Here is an 18,898-nt window from a genome sequence, read left to right on the forward strand (position 1 = left end):
TGACTAGTTTAAAAGAAAAATATGATTTTTACCTCATGGCAATTCCATTTTATAATTCAACTATGGCATAAAGCTCTTGTGAGGTAACTTTATATTCATGAAGAGCATAACATAATATAACTTTGCATAGTTGTCATTTTTTTACTGTGTGTGAAAAGCACTGAAGTATGGATGAGCCCTGAACCTGCTGTCCTTTGCAATACGTAACAGGAGCCACCAGGACATTGAGGAGCCTTGAGAGAGTTCAGCACAATCCTCTCACCATACCCTGTGCTAGTCAAACAGCTTTCCCAGCACTCTGACATATCTCCTGCTGAGTTGAATTTAGAGTTTTTCACTTGGGTAAGGTTCCAAATTGGCAGTCAGTCTTTGTGCTGTAGAGCTTGGTTAAGTAGATCTGTGATAATTTTATGCAAGTTGCTATCAACTTAATTAAGTATATTGAAGAAACAGAAGAGCAGGGAAGCTATTACATTTTTACATCAGTTTAGTCAGTCGTGTTTCTAACAAGACAAACTGAAATTAAATTGAAATTCTCAGTTACAAGACAGGAATGTCCTTAGCATGGCGTTCCTTGGCATACTTCTAAGGACTTCTTGAAAAAATTAAAGTTAGCTGATGAATTTTGAAATATCAGGGGAGTGAATGATCAAACAGGTTTTCAGTTAACATTAACTATGTTAATAGTTAACTAATAGTAGTGATTGCATGATAAAATGTCATTCTCCTTTCAGGTAATAAATTAATCAGCACCCAATGAAAATGCCCATCCAAGTGCAGGTATGAGCCAATGTTCAGATGGCAGGAAGTAAGCTTACCTAAAATGACAAAATTCCAAAGGTATTTTTGAGTCAAATCAACTTTTTCAGGCTTACAAAAGAAGCTGATAAGAAAGATACAAACAGCAAAAGTTTTTAAATGGGCTTTAAATTAGAGTAAGTTTGAGAAGTAGACAGACGGTAAGGTTATGCCAAATCACAAAAATTATACAAGTCCTGAGGGCTATAAAGTGATTAAGGCACATTGGGATACTGTAGCAAAGGAAAGTTATGCTTTTCATAACACACAGAGCTCATTTCAGTACTTAAAAAGTATTCAGTGTGTCTTGTGAAAATTGAAACTGTGTTACTGATGTATTAGTGATGAGCATCTCCAAAAACTGGTAATAAATAAGGGCTAGATGGTACAACTGACATAGGTCATCTGAATTAAAATAATTTTCTGTCCAGGACCTTCCTCCTGAGTATGCTGTTATGCTAAGAGTGAGTGTTTTCAATATTGCAGTATTTTATGACTATTGCAAAAACACTCAATCTTTGGTTACTCACTGAAGCAAAATCCAAATCAGGATTAAGTTGCAGAACTCTGGAAGACAATTTTTATCTTATTCCAAACTGAAAATAGCACCTGGAGTCATATGAAAGTTAAGCTGTAAATAGAATTATAGTCACAAATTTTGACAACTGTCAAAGTACAATAAATCACATCAGAAGAAGAAACTTGAAGTATCGCTGACATGTAAGTTATGTATAACTTACCTGTCAACCTAAATAATTCTACGATTCTGTATCAAATATCAAAATTGTACCACCAGTGAGCGGGGAATCAGACCTGACTGACATGATGATGCTGTGATTTAAACTACCAACATGAAAAAAATATGCAGACATTAATATGGATTATTACCTTTTATGCCTTATCTGTTACTTAACAAAATACATCTGTGAAGTAGAAAAACATTTTACAAATTAGAGAAAATGTAGTTAACAACTGAAGTGTGGATTAAAAATTCATTCTGTGTTTTTAACTTGGTTTCATTATCTTCAGTTGAAAAATTCATTTGAATCAGTGATGTGACATTGTTTTCTAATATATCTGCTTGTCTATTGATCTGAGTTTTGGTTATCTCCTGTATCATTGATTTTGATTGGAGCTTATTTCTGAGTAAAATAAAACAATATCCTGCTGTCCAAAAAAGGATACAGTTTTTTAAACTATGCTTGTTGAAAACAGGACAAGCTCATGGCCTATTAGGAAATAGTACTGGAAAAAAAAAAAGTGATCAGTCAGGTAAGAATGCTGTCTCTTGCCTGTGTGGCTGTTGCAGAGCTGTTTATTACTTCAGGGGTACTAAAGAGTTACTCTACACTGGTTTTGTCCAGTGCAAAAGCAAACACTTGCTTTAAGTTTTCTTTCGCTGAATCTACTATCTCATATTTTTAAAAGTGAATGAAGACCGATAGGGAGTTTTTCCTTCATTCAGACATGTTGATATAGGTAATACAACCTAGAGAGTTGCCATAAGGTTTTCTGGAATTGTACACATATCTACACATATACATCAGCAGATGATAATTGTACATAAGCAATTAACATGGTACAACATCATTGAAATAGCCATGACCAAATTTATGATTTGGTTAGTAATTTTTTTTAAAGACAACACTTGACCTAGTAGTTTTCAACAATCAAATTGTTTTTCCTTAATGAAATGTATTTGCAACTTCATTACTATTCAAACAACAGAGCACATAGAGGTTGAAAGCTGCAATCTGATTCTTTTTCACAATCTTCTTTGATATTCTGTCATTTTGGTATACTTTAATATAGTTTGCTATATATGCTGAGAGTTTTCTTAGTTATTTCTGGCCAATCTCATTTTCTTCAAAACCTTAAGAACACTGATCCTTTAAATAGGATGGAACAATGTATTGAGTGCTTTTCAGGGTAAGTATGTCAAATAGTAGGTCAGATTGCTCAATCAGCTTTATCAATAGCAAGACTTTACAAATGACTGTTTACAGACCAACAAATTTATTCAGTCACAGAACAAAGTTTTAAAGCTTGTCAGTGATGCTGTACTTAATAAAAATCTACCTTTTATATGCAAATTTGCATTACCCACTTTTTTCCCCTCAAAAGGTTTGCAGCAAATTTCCTTCTCTAATTTAAGATTGAAATATTTTCTTTCTTGTCTTGGTTAAGACTTCTATTGTTTTATTTGCCACCCTGTTTCTTCTCCCATTCTTGGCTGAGGGGAAAAAGGTAATGAAACCTCAAGCACTCTTTCATACCATTCCCAAAGTAAACATTTATTGTCTAAACTTTTGCCTGATACTTCACATCTGCACCAGATTTAGCACTTCTCTGGCTTCATGCTGCTTTTCTTTATTGCAGCTTTCTGAAGGCATGCTAATAAAGTATTATCCATCATATTATAAGAAGATTTAAATGCTCAATATTTTTGCTGAATTGATGAACTTTTATTAAATCCTGTGAGTGTGATTTAATAGATGACAAAAAAATGAACTGGCTTCTTGAAATAAAAAGAATTATCCATACCTGTAGTGTAGGAAGTTCTTCCAAAGAATCCCTTAGAGTGATGGTATAGAGTGCAGTGATGAAATACTGACATATAGATACATTTTAGAAGACAGATTTCCAAATCTGGTAAAAAATGAATTGAAAATATACCTGCATCATAACAAACATTCCTTATTTAAATAATCATATCTCAGAGAGTTACTGCAGAATTTTGACTAGCCTTGCAAAAGTATTCTAACCTTTGGATCTTTAACTGTTCTTAGACTCTTAATTATTCCTTCCTTGAATTGATTTTTTCAGCATTAAGATTTTCTTGGTCATCAAAAATTATATGAGTTTAATTTGCTTATATTCAAAGCAGGTTTTTTTTCCTGGCTGGTAAGCAGTAAAGGGAGAACCAACCATCTTTGCTAGTAAATACTGCAGACAATGGAAATATTATTTTGGAGGAAATGGGCACACTAGGAATATTAGCTGAAATGTTCAATGCTTTAAAAATGCTTTTTTTAATGTTGTCATGTAATACAATTTATTTCAGTATATGAACGTAGCTTTGAATTATCAGTTATGTAGGCTGTTATGTTTGTGTAATTTTTAAAAACTCTTAAAATATGTTTGGTGACTATTTAGCCTTGAATTAAAATCCCATCTAAACCATCGTTATATTCTACTGTAGTTAATATTTAAAACATAACAAATTCTTACCTGTGTGTACATCACGTGCTTATACAGTGCTTGTGTTTTCTGTGGTCTATTTAATTTACTACTTTTTAGTTATTTAATTTACTACTTTATAGTTTAAATTCTTGAAGACAGGAATTGTCTTTCTCCTAACAACAGTGGTTATAAAGATGACTGAAATTTACTGCACTAAAAGGGGGTCAAAATAGCAGCAGAGTTGTAGTTATTTTTTTAACGATTTCCTATGCCTTAAAATATTTGTTTAATTTTTAAACAAGTAAGTGAATTTTAAACATTTTAGATAACCAGATAAGACTTCACACACAGTAATGGTATAATTGTATATGAGAAGGTATCAATATATAAGCAGGAACACATATTTTATTAACTACCAGCTGCTAAGAATTCAAGAACCTTCAATTTTGTTCTACTTCAGGTCATTGTTAGATACAGCTTCTATATAATTCTAGTTTAAAATTATGATTGTTATTAGATTTGTTAATGCTGTTTTTGAAAAAACAGAGCAAGGTTTAGGTAGTCCTTTTGAAATTGAAGATACAGGTGAATTGATATGTTTGGGTTATTATTTGCCAATGGTAAAGCTTATTAATAAACTACTTGACTCATCTTAGTATGTATTTTAAAACAGGTGAGGCTAATGATAAGGATGTTCAGGTGGTGGAACTTCCCATTGTTGACAGCTTACACCCACGGCCACCCTATTTGCCCTTGGCTGTCCCTGAAGACTTGGCTGATAGACTAATTCGTGTACATGGGGATCCTGCAGTGTGGTGGGTCTCACAGTTTGTGAAATACTTGATTCGTCCACAGCCTTGGCTAGAAAAAGAAATAGAGGAAGCCACAAGGAAACTTGGTTTCAAACATCCAGTGATCGGGTGGGTATTTAGTTTTCTTTTTAACTGTCTGTGCTTTAATACGTGTATGTAGTGATTCCTGTTCAAGAAAAATTGTTTTATGATGCTAATCAGAGTCTCAAAGTATTTTGTGGGGAGAGAGGGTGATTTCTAGATGAAGCTCTTATTTTTTAACTGTGCATAATACAAGTTGATTACAAGTACTTCTTCAGCACACTAGACTACCTGCAGTTGGACAGATTATATAAAATGCAGCTCAATAGATGGTTTTTTAACATGTCCTTCCACATCTGGTAATACAGAATTTCATTAATGTAATTGTTTTACATCTTACATTCCAGGCACTTTACTGTCTGTGTCTGCTTTCCAATGCCTGTAGCTTTTACATTGAGGAAAGAAGGCTAAGCCTATAATTTACATGCCACAATTCACAACGAATTTTATCACTGGCTACATATGAACATGCTGTGTGTCTCTCCCTTCCCTGCTGGTGTTTTTGCAGTTGTTGTTTCTCAGCTATAATGATGGATTGGAAAGGTCTGTGTGGAGAGATATGGGGAGAAGGAAGAAAAGCAGTAAAAAACAGCTTGTGGGAGAAAGGTTTTTCCATCATGTAGTCTGAAAAATGTAGCTGCTGCTGTGCTACAGTCTTCTTCCTTTGCCAGAATTTCCTTTAGTCCTTAAACTTTCTTTTTCTAGGAGTACGCAGTAGGTTGTCCAAATGTTAGTTGGCTTTTGACCTTGTGCCGGTAGGGTACCTCACTGCTGCTGTGTTTGGAGACTTGCTACCTTTCAAGGAGGTCAAAAAAATGCATTTGTAACTACCTTAATTCAAACTATGCATTATATGATGCAAATATTCCTATTTTCCTTTTGACCTGTATTGATCAATCATTATCTATCTACAGTAGATAACTTAACCTTGTGCACAAAAGGAATGCCACCTTATATGTTATAATTCAATGTCTTTCATTCCTTTATTTCAGTTACCCTTTGCCTTCCTTGTCAGATTATTGCTTTTGAGAACAGACTTCATATTGTCAGTGTGTCATGATGGACATGGATGAGTTTTAAACCCTCATTATTTTATGTATTCATTCAATCTAAAATTTCATTTGCTGAAGTTATGTATAGTATTTGTAAAGGTAATTCCTGTTTTTTCCCTTTTTCCAGTGTTCACGTCCGAAGGACAGACAAAGTGGGGACCGAGGCAGCGTTTCACCCCATTGAAGAGTACATGGTACACGTGGAAGAGCGCTTCGAGCTTCTTGCTCGCAGGATGCATGTTGATAAAAAAAGAGTGTATTTGGCTACAGATGACCCGTCCTTGTTGCAAGAGGCAAAATCCAAGTAAGATTAATTATATCACAGTTCCTTCCTTCTGGTTAGCTTTACAATTTCTGACTATTGTGCACCAAAAGTTTTAGTATATTTTTTTAAAACCTTTATTCAGTTCAGACTGCATTTAATTTTCCAGTGATTTTGATTTTTCTCTCAGATATGCTTTTTGGGGATTTGTTTTTCTCCCAAGTACGCTTTTCAAAGCTTAATGTCAAAAATCTAGAAGAGTGGAGCAAGACACCTGTGACTATGTAAAAATGAATCAATGCTGTAGAAGGGAGGTAAATAAAAATAATATACATATAAACAATATAAATATAAATAATAATCACACAACATTTATTATTGAACATACGTATTAAAAAGAAACTACTTAGAAATATTGTAAAACCTGGTTACTATATTAAGAAGTGTATAAAACCTGTCCAAAAATATGAGCAGTTGTCAGAGGAATTTTTGTAAGTGGGTTGAAAAGCTTATGATGCAGCTCTTTCCTCTTTCAGAAGGACTTCTATAGTGATAACGTAGAAGACTTTCATCCTACATGTTGAATAATTTTGTTATTAAATGTAGGGATTCTCAACTTCTTACAGTGTGTTTGTCCCTTTTTTTTACCTTGTATCCTCTTCCAGCTCTCTTGAACGTGGGTACACAGTAAACATTCATTTACTCCTAGATGGCCTGCATTTCCTTGTAAATTAATACTTCTAATTAATTGATTAATACTTTCTAAAATAAAAGCAACTCAGTAGTGGAAAATTTTTGAACTGTTCTATTGTTGGTGACATTCTTGGAAAAATATGTAAGATAACATGCTACATAACAGATTTTCTTTAGCATATGCAAAGTAAGCAGAAAATGTTATTTTGTAGTAGAATAATTTTCTACAGCATTGAAAACCTGTCTATTTTAACTGTGCTGTTTCTGTTTTTCTTTCATATTTATAAAAGGCTGCTGTTTAAAATTATGGTGTTTTGTGAAAACTAAATGAACATACTCAACTCCAGATGATGGCAACCTAATCCTTTTTTGTATGTGTAAAGGCAAGAACAATAGCAAAAACAATTATAGCATTTAAAGTGCAAATCTAAACAATGAAAAGACAGGTAATACAAAGTTGAGGTTATAATATTTAATTCTTTATATTGTCCTAAATAACTCTAAGTACTGTTTGTAACATAACAGAATTCAATATTGAGGTAACAGTCTTAGTTATGCATTTTTTTTGTTTTGTTTAACTTTCAAACCTTAGCATTTTTTTTTAATAATAATGAGATGCTTTACCTGTGTCAACATATCATCTCAAGTTTTTGATAGCAACAAAAACTAATTGTAATTTATTCACTAAAACAATACTGAATTTTATTAAGAATTACAGCTCAAGTCCGTTCCAAATCACAATTTTACTTTAATATGGTAAGATACAGCTCAGTTATACAGCATTAATTTTATGTTTTCTTCATAAAAGGTATAGAATCTGTAAGTATTGAAGAATTTTTTGTGTGTCACTGCTGGGTTTACAGGTCACAGCTTACGCTGAAACTTAATTTCCTACGTTGCTTGCACCCCACTGTTGCTTGCATCTTCAGATGCCTTGAGTAGAAGACATTTAAAACTTCCTGTGATTTCACAGAAGGCAGGATGCAATTTGATGTTTGGGCATTTAATAACATCTGAAGGCAGGTTAAGGTCATGTTTTGGCAGCAAAGAAGCTTTTCTTTCTCTTCTTGTGAAATCAACTATAAATTGGTTTACGCTTCTGACAAAAATGTTCTAGTCACATTGAACTACCAAGCTTTGATAGAAACAGCTGTCACATTGCAGTAGCTTATGTTGCATTCATTATTTGGTGCAATAATATTAGTAAGTCCTAGGTACTGTATCTCTCAACGAGAGAGTGACTGGCTGTCAAACAGCGTTGGCATTTAAGTAAAGAAAATTTAGCCAACATTCACATGAATGGGCATGTTGTTTCTAGCAAGAGAAGTATTTAAACTAATCATAGTCATGAAAACAGAAATGTTTTGACTTAAGTTTCAGAAACTTCCCTTGCAGTCAGATGTCTACCAACTGCAAGTAGTAAAGATAGTGCAGTCACTACCAACAGTTTGTAGAGTGTTTGTGTTCTGTTTGCAAAAGAAGGAAAGAAGTGATATATTTTCAGAATTAGGATCATGTAGAACAATTTTAGTAGAGAGTAGCAGGGTTGAGAGTTCAACAACTGTAATGTTCAGGGGATTAAAGCGTTTGACAGTTTCTGATAAGCAGAGGTCGTGGTATTTATCTTGCATAAGTGATGGGTTAGGGATGGTGTAAATTGCTTTTTCTTTGGCTGATTTAATCATTTTCACATGCAAATTTTTGAATGTCTAGTACATGTATTTTTAGTCCATAATACTACTTAGAGACTATCTTCACTCTTTAAGGTATTCAAAATAATACAGATGATATATACATAAATCCTTAAAGAGACCATATTGAATATATTTCTGATTTGCATATGAACCTATTTAGGTATCCTTCTTTTGTACATGAGCAAAAAAATTCAACAAATCACGTTCTTCCTTCCAGAATGTTTTCCTGTAAAGTCGTCTGTATTTTCTTTTTTTCTCCTTTTTTTTTTTACTGTTTATTTACTTCCACAATAGCAGGTTAATGTCTTTTCTCCCTGTCTACTATCTGCAATTTGGCTAACCCTCCCCACCCCACAAGTCATAGTATGCCTGATATATAGAACTCAGCAGTGCTTCAAAGTACTAGAATTTGTGGAACAGCTCATATATTTTCCAACTTTTTCAGAGCAAGACCTGAGAAAACACATTATTTCTTACTCAATCTGTTTAAACATGCATTCACAATCTTCTTTCAGAGGGAAGAAAATGTTCTATGCCTATTCTGGACACTTCCACAGGCCTAGCGATTGAGAACAGGAGCCTGGGACTCGCTTGATTTGCACCTGCAGTGATAAGCTGTAGTTACACAACAAGTTGATCAGCTTCTGAAATCAGTGGAAACTCGAAACATTCCCATAACTATGCTTGATTTGTACCCTTCTCTGTGGCCATTAGATGCAGGGAGGAAAGATTTTTAACTCTCCCTCTCTCTCTCTCTTCCCCACCTTCTTTTGGTTTCTTGTTTTTCCATTCCCATAAGAGCGGGAAAAAAAAAAAAGGATTAAAAAAAATTTTCAGGTTATTGTTGTTACATGTTACGTTTTATTTTAATATAATATAAACTAAGGTTTCATATTTCAAAAAATATTTTGACTTACAGTAGTACTAATTCTTTTGTAAAAAGTCAAGAAAAGTGTATTGCCATGGAATTTTAAATCTATTTCCTTTTGACCAGTGAATTGCAAAATTTGTTCTTCATATGGCCTTAAGAATTATGAAAGACTTTTTTTATCCTTTTCATTAGTTTACATGTATTTATTTAATATGTCCCTTTCACAGGTGACTGGCTTTTTTGCACAGTGTCCCAATCAGTATCTAATAGTATGTTAGTAAGTGCAGCCTAGTAAAGTCAGAATCCCATATCCTATTTAGCAATAGAGAAAACTTAGTGGTCTGAGTATATTTCATCTAAAATCAGCATAGTTTGCAGAATGTGGTATATACTTCTTGATGTGTCTTTCACTTCTACTTTGTTACGTATCTGACAGATGTACAGGATCTTTTTATTTAATTATTTTTTCTAGATAAAGAGAGGGCATGCTTGGAGGCAGCAGTGACATTCCAAAGGGTTCAGCAAAATTGTAATTAATTTCCTGTAAAGCAGAGACTCACTTAAAATTAATTAACAACCCTATCTTGCAGTAGAAGTCATGCTTCTTAAAAAAATAATCAGAACAATGCTATTAACTGTGATTGTATTTTCACAGGTATCCAAATTATGAATTTATCAGTGATAACTCCATATCCTGGTCAGCAGGACTCCATAACCGATACACTGAAAACTCCCTAAGAGGTGTCATTCTGGACATTCACTTCTTGTCTCAGGCAGACTTCCTGGTCTGTACATTTTCATCCCAGGTAATGTGCAATGCAGAGACAATGTTGGTTACATGCACCAATTCTAAATCTTAATTTTCTTCATGCTTCTCTTTATAAAAATTTGTTTTAAGACAAAAAGCACAGCAAAAAGTTACTAAGCTAATGTGGCTAATGTGCTGATCCACCTAATTCACATATGACGAGATATGATTTCTATCAGATTCAGTGTTTTTTACTAGCTGTTGTCATTATTCTCTTAGGTGACACAATCACACATGATTGTACTGTTAGATGGAAGCGGATACTAAACTTAAAAGTTAAAATTTACTTAAAAATTAAATGTTTTCCACAGCCTCAGATGTAAATTTTCTGCTGCACTGTAATGACAAATAGAGAACAAGAACAATATTAATATTAATAGATGGTCAATACAGTGATATATTGACCTCGACAGGCACAATTCTTAATAAAATTGCTGTAGGAAGAAGACAGCAAAGCTACAAAAAGTATAGAAAAGCCTCTTATCCCTCTATCATGCTTGTGCATACACTTTATTTACCATTCACCACATCCTGCATGAGATGGTGAGAGAGATGACATTTTATAGCATATTTAGAAGGTTATTAATACAGGCTGTTTCAGACCAAGGACCTGAGTAAAATCCAAAGTAAAAATCCTTACTAAGAAGAGTTGTGAGGAGCCATCCACTTTAATAATAATGTTTGATTTAGCTGAAGCACATCCACTGAATGCATATCACAGAGAAAGAAACAAAACCTTCAGCTGTATGTCTCAAATGCCACACATGCATTGGTGTAGAGACAGTTCATAGTCTGAAGGAAGAATTATGTAGTCTTGGATAAAGACTTAATGAAAAATCTGTAACATTTTCTGCCATTGTTATATGCAGATAGCTGTGTTAAAAGTGATAAATGTTTGCTTTAAATAAAACTCTGGGTATAAACATAGTTTAAATATAGCTGCAAATGGCTTGGCCAGAATATATTGTAATTGAATTTTAAATGCTGGAGTCATTCTGAAAGAAGAATATGTGTTTAAAATACATCAACACAGTGATATGACAGGTGGATGAGGACCTCTGGAGAGTACCTGACAGAATCCCCTTTGAGGTACATGGTGTCTTTGAGCTCCACTCTCATTCTCTTTCACCATGCATTTGGCAGTAGACTTGTTTGTTTATCATGTATTTGGTTATCCAGAGTTGCAGAAAATTATACTAAAGTATAGGAGATCCAGTATTAGAGTGTTATGTCAATAGCTGGACCATGAGTTTGGTCCAGTAGTTAATTTATTCTAGGCAATTTATTGTGCTGTAATAATTCAAACTCCTCAAAAATAGTTTAATACCAGTTTTTCTAGTCGTGTAATGATGTGGATCTCTACAGAATCTTCATATATTGGGTTTTTCTAATGTTGCAAGTTTTCCCACTATTCATAAAGTTTCCTTTTAAGGAGTTTTTAATTTGATTCTCTTATCTCTATGATTTGAATTGCTATCCTTGTCCTTTCATGAATTAAGTAAACTATTTGATATTTACTTTGGCATTGAGGTAAGCAAAATAAGGCAGTTAATGGCCATCTTTTGTCCAATAGATGTGAAGAGAAAATAAGGTTTAAAATGTATTCTTATTTATTTCCATTGTGGTTTTGGGCTTTCTCATTAATCAATTCTATGCTGACTATTTTTTCCATTTTTCCAAAAAGACTCAGAACTTCATTACAGAGGTATTAAGAGAAAATGACGCTATGTTTGAATAGAATCAAGAATTCCCCTGTATTATTTGGGAATTAATCAACTAAAATTAATTAACTAAAAGAACTTTGGTAGAAATTGAAGAATAGGTATTTCCTTAAAATACTGTTGTTAAGGAGTTAGTCCTATCATGTAATGGAGAGTCAAGGGAAACAACCTACCTTGGCATTATATTTCAGCAATGTCACATTAATTGAATAGATTAATTTAATTTTGTAGGAAAACCACATGGGGGTTACAGAAATCATAATACAATAGGAGAATTAAGATTACACATTAGAACAAAGATTTTTTTTTTTTGTCTCTTGATTCTTCGTGTAGATGAAGTCATAGCTCCCTCTGACTGACATAACTTCATTTCCTTCCAGAATTTTTTAGTCTTTGTTTTTTTCATTGTACAGGTAAGTATACGGGCTGTAGAACATGGGATCTGGGAATAAAAAATGGGAGGCTGGCTTCAGCTATGTTTCTGCATATGGATGTTCTGCCTGTTGTCCTCACGGTTTACAGTTTAGTCACCCAGGTTTGGTGCTACAAAGAAAACACTTGCTGAGGGAAGGTGTTGAATGTTTTGTGCCAGATATGCAGGACACACTTGCTTAAAGCATTTCTACTGAAAAGATTTAAAATCTTTATACTGTGTATTATGTATTTCTACTTCCTGGGGTACTCACGCATACAGAGAACAAAACAAAAACAGTCACAGAGGATATAAAATAAATAGCCTTTTGCAAATATATGGGTAATCAAACTTGTTTGTATATTATGATGTGTAACAGGTACTTTGAAATAATTAACTTCAGCCTGATCTTCTGAAAGGTACTTCTGAAAAGTTATTTTAAAGTTCAGATGCAGAGGGATAAAAGGAAATCTATTACATTTTTAAAGCAAATGCCTCTCTCAAAGGAGTTAAGGAAGTACAAATATGTCTCATATGACTGATCAAAGTTTTATTCACTGTATCTTCAAAGGGAGAAAATAAAAGTAAAATCAAGCTTTACTATATTAACATAGACTGAAAATTATGAAAAAGCTCAAATGCTTCTTTTTATCGAAGAAATCTGCTATATTGTTAATCAGCCTTTATAAAACTGATGTGAAATTAGAGAAGGATACAGTAATGGAGGTCAGAAATCAGAAAACCCACAGCAGCCAAGTCAGACACCTGACACAGAAGAGCCTTCTAGCCAGTTGTTGAAAAAGCTTTTTTGCTTTTTTTAATATAGTGATATGCTTTTGTGTTTCTGGTAACTCTGAGAAATGCAGCATAATTCTGATGTGGGAACATGTGTTCAGTCTGAAGAAAATTCCCTTCATAAAATGGGGTACAACGACAAGTAAAAATGCATCTTTCTTCTCACTGACATAATTACTGTCTTGATGATGGAATTCAGTTTCATTTATTTGTCTTCTAAGTTGCCAGCAGTTCTGTCACTATTCTAATATAAACAGCATTTTAAAGCCTTGGACTTGTGGAACTCTTTGGTTGTGAAAGTTGGAACTTCCTTTAGAAAAGTTAATGCCAGGCCTATTATTGCAGGATAAATTTGAAAGTGTAAATTCTAAAGGTTCAAAGGGAAGTAAAATAATACAATTTTTGTGGTAGTAGTAGAAAAAGAAAACTTACTTGCTTTTACATTTGATTGGTTACAGATCATTAATTTTAAAAAGCAGAGTTGCTAGTGTTCATATAGATGTTTTCATTTTATACTGAAGTAGACTGTACTAATTATTTATCTATCTATTTATTAATTTATTTGTTTACCAAATCTGATCACCAGAGGTCTGCTTAAGATTCTGCAAAATTTCATGCTTTTTAGTAGCAAATATGCAGGGATTCTGTGGGGTTTTTTTGGTGGGATTTTTGGTTTGGATTCACTTAGTTTTTTGAGAGCTATTTTTGTTGTTTGGTTGATTAATTGTTTTTTTTAACCCAGATATTCCAGACCCTGACATTCTTGAGAAGTGTTATTATACATTGGTTGTTGATTTCTGTGGTATATTTCAGTCACACACAATATTAATGACTTCTGTTTTATTTCTAAGGTTTGTCGAGTTGCCTATGAAATTATGCAGACGTTGCATCCAGATGCTTCGGCGTATTTCCATTCTTTGGATGATATCTACTACTTTGGGGGACAGAATGCTCACAACCAGATTGCTATTTATGCTCATCATCCACGAACTGCTGATGAAATTCCTATGGAACCTGGAGATATAATTGGAGTAGCTGGAAACCACTGGGATGGTTATTCAAAAGGCATCAATAGGAAATTAGGAAGAACAGGCCTGTACCCATCCTATAAAGTTAAGGAGAAAATTGAGACAGTCAAGTATCCTACATACCCAGAGGCTGACAAGTAGATTAAAAGGAAGACATTCAGCAGTTATTATAAAAAACTCAGTTTTGATTGGTTCAAACCAGTCAACAACACACTAACTATTGGTTTCTATGGGATTCGAATTTGCGTTTCATCATGCGGTTAAAATCAAAGCCTTTGCAATGAAACTGGACAAGAAGCTGAGAACAAGTGGATGGGCTATTGTCTGAACTTACTCTTAAACATTTTTGTTATATGCACTCTCACACATGCACACACAAACCCACGTACAACAGGAAAACTGTTGTTTTATACTTCTTGTCTCTTTTCAGGAGTTGTCCCGGTCATTAGTCTTACATGAGCTCTGGGCTCTTTTCTCCGCCATTAATTGACAATAATGTTCAGACTTACAACACTGCCACATTGTGTAATTTGAGTGACATGAACATATTTTGTATGTGCAAAATTTGAAACATGGTGCCTATATTTGAAAAGTTTGTGACCTTTTTAGAAGAGCCATGCCTGTTTCACAATGGGCAAGAGTCCACTTTCATCTGGTGTTACTGTGACCACTGAACTTGCTTCAAACAACAGATTCAGATTTCAGACTAGATTTCTTTACAAGTTTGGGGTTTTTTTTAGCATTCCATTGATTACTTCTCATCATTAATAAAATAAAGGTTACATCCAACAATCAAGTAGTCACTGTCTCTTAGGAGCTTTTGTAAACAATGCCATGAACAGATTCTTTAGTAGTGATATTTTCTGGACATTGCCTTTGATTGAAAAAACCAACAACACAAAATCCACAAAAGAAGGGAAAAGTATCCTGAGTTTCACTGAATTTTAAAACGCTTGTGTAGTACAGCAGTTGCATAGGACACAGTGCTGCTCAGCTTTGTGGACAGTCAATAACAGCAGGATTATTTCAGTGGCTAAATTGCTTACGTTTACCCTCTGACACTATTTTCTTTTCTGTTTCTCTTCTGAAAGTAATTCAGGATTTAGGGTATTATGGATGGCCACTTAGCATTTTGGCATTGAATGTCATTACTTTTAAGTAAAATACTTCAGTTTATCCCATTTATAGAACCTGTCAGTCTGGACTACTTTAAAAAATCTAACAGCTTACCCAAAAATAGTAGGTTACAAGAAAATATACAAGGATGAAGTTTTATGCATGTCATAAGATTATTAGTACTTCTTACTGTTTTGAAATCTCTTGCCAGTCAGCTCTCATTAAGAAGAGAGATAATTTATAAAATAATTTTACAAATAAATTAATAGATTTGATGGTTGTATATATAGATACATATAATATGTAAGATGACAAGAGATTGTTTCCAAATAAAAAGAATATTTAATAGCATTTTATAGCTTCTAGTGCAATCCAATTTGGATTACTGGAGAGCAGAAAATGTTTACTGTTCAGAGGCTGAGGAAATGCCACATGAGTAAAGGTTAAAACAGCATGGCTAGTTGACCTTAACAAAACAAAAATATGCTTAATTATATTTATGAAAAGACCGAGGACAGTGTTTACATAGCGAATGGATGCACTTGACCATGAATAAATTTTAGGCTGAAAACAAAAAGGAAATCTCTGGCAATGTGCAGTTCAGCAGCAGGCTTTCAATTGAAGTAGTGCTGAGATGGAACTGGATTGGTATGTGAAGGAATTACAAAGTAGTACTTTCTGACATTACTTTCAGGACTGATCCTGTAGATCCCCTTCAGTAATATGTCCCTCAAATATTTTGCATTTTGAAAACGAACAATAAAATCAAAGTTGAAAATCTCTGGGGGAAAAAATAGACATTTATCATAGTGTTAAATAGACATTTCATTGAAAATGAACTTAGGTACCAAATGAGATATAAAGACTGATTGAAAGATAATGGAAAGTTAGTAAGAGCAGCCAGGAAGTGCTAAAGATGAATTTTTGTGACAAAAGATGCCTAGTCAACTGATGTTTCTGTATTTTGGATTTTGGAGCTGCTAAGGAAGCAGCTTTATGTAAGTGTCCTGTCTAAGTGATACTGATAAATTTTCCATTAATTCAGGCAAATACGATATTTCAGAGGTACAAATGTAGGCTAAGTAATTTACTTTTTTTAACTTTATTTTGAGCTGTACATGTAAAGCTAATGCTACTTTCCTTTTCAACTTGAAAAAAATAGAAACCCATGAACATTTCTTTCTCAGCAATTAGGTCAATGCTTTTTTTTTTTCAAAACTAGTTCAATTGTTTCTCCACAATTACTACATTAGCTAATTGGTATACATTTATAGATTTTGAAAATGTTTTATTTTTAAAGCTGTTTACTTACAGCTTCAGAGCCCATAATTTCTAGCTCATTTCTTAGAGTGTGATTCAGAAATAGTATTAATAAATAAATTGACAGTAAAGTTTTCCTGTAGTTAGGTAACTCAGTTAAAAATACAATGAAAGAAGAGAAATAACAGCATATCTAAGATGAGCCTAAAGGCAGAACACGTGTGGTAAGGAGAGAACTGAAAACACTGATGTTGTAGAAGCTGTACCTATATAATGTGGCAATTCCTCAGCAGATTCTATCTGACAAAACATTGGCAAGGTACACATGCCTCCTTACATATTCTAAGTACCTAATGAATTATTAGGTCATCATCTTTGAGAAAATGATCATGAAATTATACAAAATTACAGCATTACTGTTATCAATTCAGAAATGTACTAATGTAGATGCTATGATCTTATTCCCCAGGGTCATATGATACTCTAGTGCTCAAAGTTCAGTACTTCTCAGAGGAAGAAATCTAGCAATTCCCTGCTTGCTGGATGCATGTTTCTAGAGATTTGTTTCCTTTAAGACTACCAATTAGTTATGTTTTGGAATCCTGGGACATTGGTACATTAAAACTGATTTTGTTTTATAGTAAACAAAATGAATATTTGAGACTTTATTCTCGCTGTACAGTGGGGTCCAGGTAATATAGAAGGATCGATGGGTATGTGAAAAAGAGACCCCCAGATTTTTATTGTAGCTCACAGAAAAGTGAAATAATAGGAAATAAAAATTTTGTCTTGAATACCTGGGAGAAAGCTGAATCTTTTGAAGGCTACGAACTCAGTAAGTTACTAGCCAGAATGCTTGTGAGGAAGCAAGCATACATCATGTTTCTTCTGTTTACCTTGTAGCACTGCAGCAATCCAGTCTTGGAATTTTTGCCACATACCAAACACCTTCTCTGATATCCTTAAAACAGCAAGCCTTCATACCCCCTTAAACAGCTGCTGTTTAATTAAATTTTTTCTCTTTAAGAAACTTTGGTGCGTGTGTGTGTGTGTGCATGTTGCATACATAAAACCCAATACGAGCAGCGCTCTTGCGTTCTTTGCTATTTTACATCATCACTGTCACATTGTCTAAGAACTTACTTTTCAGGTACATGTAATCTTTGGAAACTTCATATTCTACATGCTGCTTGGAAGCTAAGAAATTTGAGTGATTCAGTTAAGTGGTCTTCTGTGACACCGATGTACCACGAACCTGAGTTCTTGATTTTCAGGCCAGCCCACGATCAGATGCATGGGATTTACAGGTTTTCTCTACCAACATCCTGCCCATGTGAACTGCTGAGTATTATGGATTTGTTCATGAAGGATGATGTTTTATTTCAACGTTTTTACAGGCTTTTTAATGTTTACCTTCAGATAAGTCTTTTGTTTACCCCTTCTGTCACTGAATTTTAAGAAAACTTTAGGGAAAACAGATTTTTCTCCCTTACCAATTCTCTGAAAGGAGATCTGATGATACCTTTTTTACAGAGAGATAATCACAATGTAAATGTTTTCTTCATAATGGGTTTTATGTTCCTTTGGTTTGTAATTATAAAATAAGGGTTTTCTGAGCTAGGAACATAATAGAAAATAAGTGGATAATTTTCATTACAAATTCTTAATAGGAGGAGGGAGATTTTTCTTCATGCCAGTGGAGTAGCACCTACCATTTGGAACCTTTTCATACAGTGAATGGAACCTGGGTTTTCCAGGTCATTAGTTTCTTCACAATGTAATCTCTGATGTGACTGGGGAACCCATATTAAAAAAAAATTGCTTAGTTTGGGAAATGGGAAGGAGAGAGAGTCTGGTAAGACATGATATTGTGCTTTTAATATGAGTTGCTACATCATCTTATAAATCCACACATCAACATTTCTGTGCTGGGTTAAGCACCTCTGCTAGTGAAATCATACATAGAATTTGCAACCCTCTTTTTGATTTTGCCTAATACCAGTCTAAGTCGTGCATAAACATCATGGTCATACTCTGATTCTTGCTTGTTATTATACTTCAGTGTCATTCCTATTTTGGTGGCATGGGAGCAGTTTGGCATGGGAGCAGTTTGTCAAGGGGTTTAAAAGGTTGTTTGGTTTTCTTATTGTATGGAATTAAAATTGCATTTAAAACTCACTTAAATTCTACTTCCCTAAGGTGCCCCTGGCATTGTAATTGTAGTCTCCAGACTTTTGTCAAGGTTCTGCCCATCTACCTCCAAGCTTACCTGGAGCAAGACTGAAGAAAAAAAAGTTATTTATAAATATGAA

The 18,898-nt window shown here is 33.9% G+C and overlaps 1 protein-coding gene across 7 annotated transcripts in view; it reads left to right on the plus strand.

The window, feature by feature from the left end:
- FUT8 (fucosyltransferase 8) overlaps positions 1-17,735 on the plus strand; it is a 99,677-nt gene extending 81,942 nt beyond the window's left edge. For all 7 annotated transcript variants that reach the window (XM_064424908.1, XM_064424902.1, XM_064424907.1 and 4 more), the window contains 4 exons: positions 4,655-4,901; positions 6,054-6,230; positions 10,102-10,252; positions 14,034-17,735. In XM_064424908.1, the coding sequence (XP_064280978.1) occupies positions 4,655-4,901; positions 6,054-6,230; positions 10,102-10,252; positions 14,034-14,351 (893 nt within the window). In that variant the 3' untranslated portion in view covers positions 14,352-17,735. The remainder of the gene's footprint in view (positions 1-4,654; positions 4,902-6,053; positions 6,231-10,101; positions 10,253-14,033) is intronic.
- The last annotated feature ends 1,163 nt before the right edge of the window (positions 17,736-18,898 follow it).

Source organism: Passer domesticus, chromosome 6, assembly GCF_036417665.1.
Source record: "Passer domesticus isolate bPasDom1 chromosome 6, bPasDom1.hap1, whole genome shotgun sequence".
Taxonomy (NCBI): Eukaryota; Metazoa; Chordata; class Aves; order Passeriformes; family Passeridae; genus Passer; species Passer domesticus.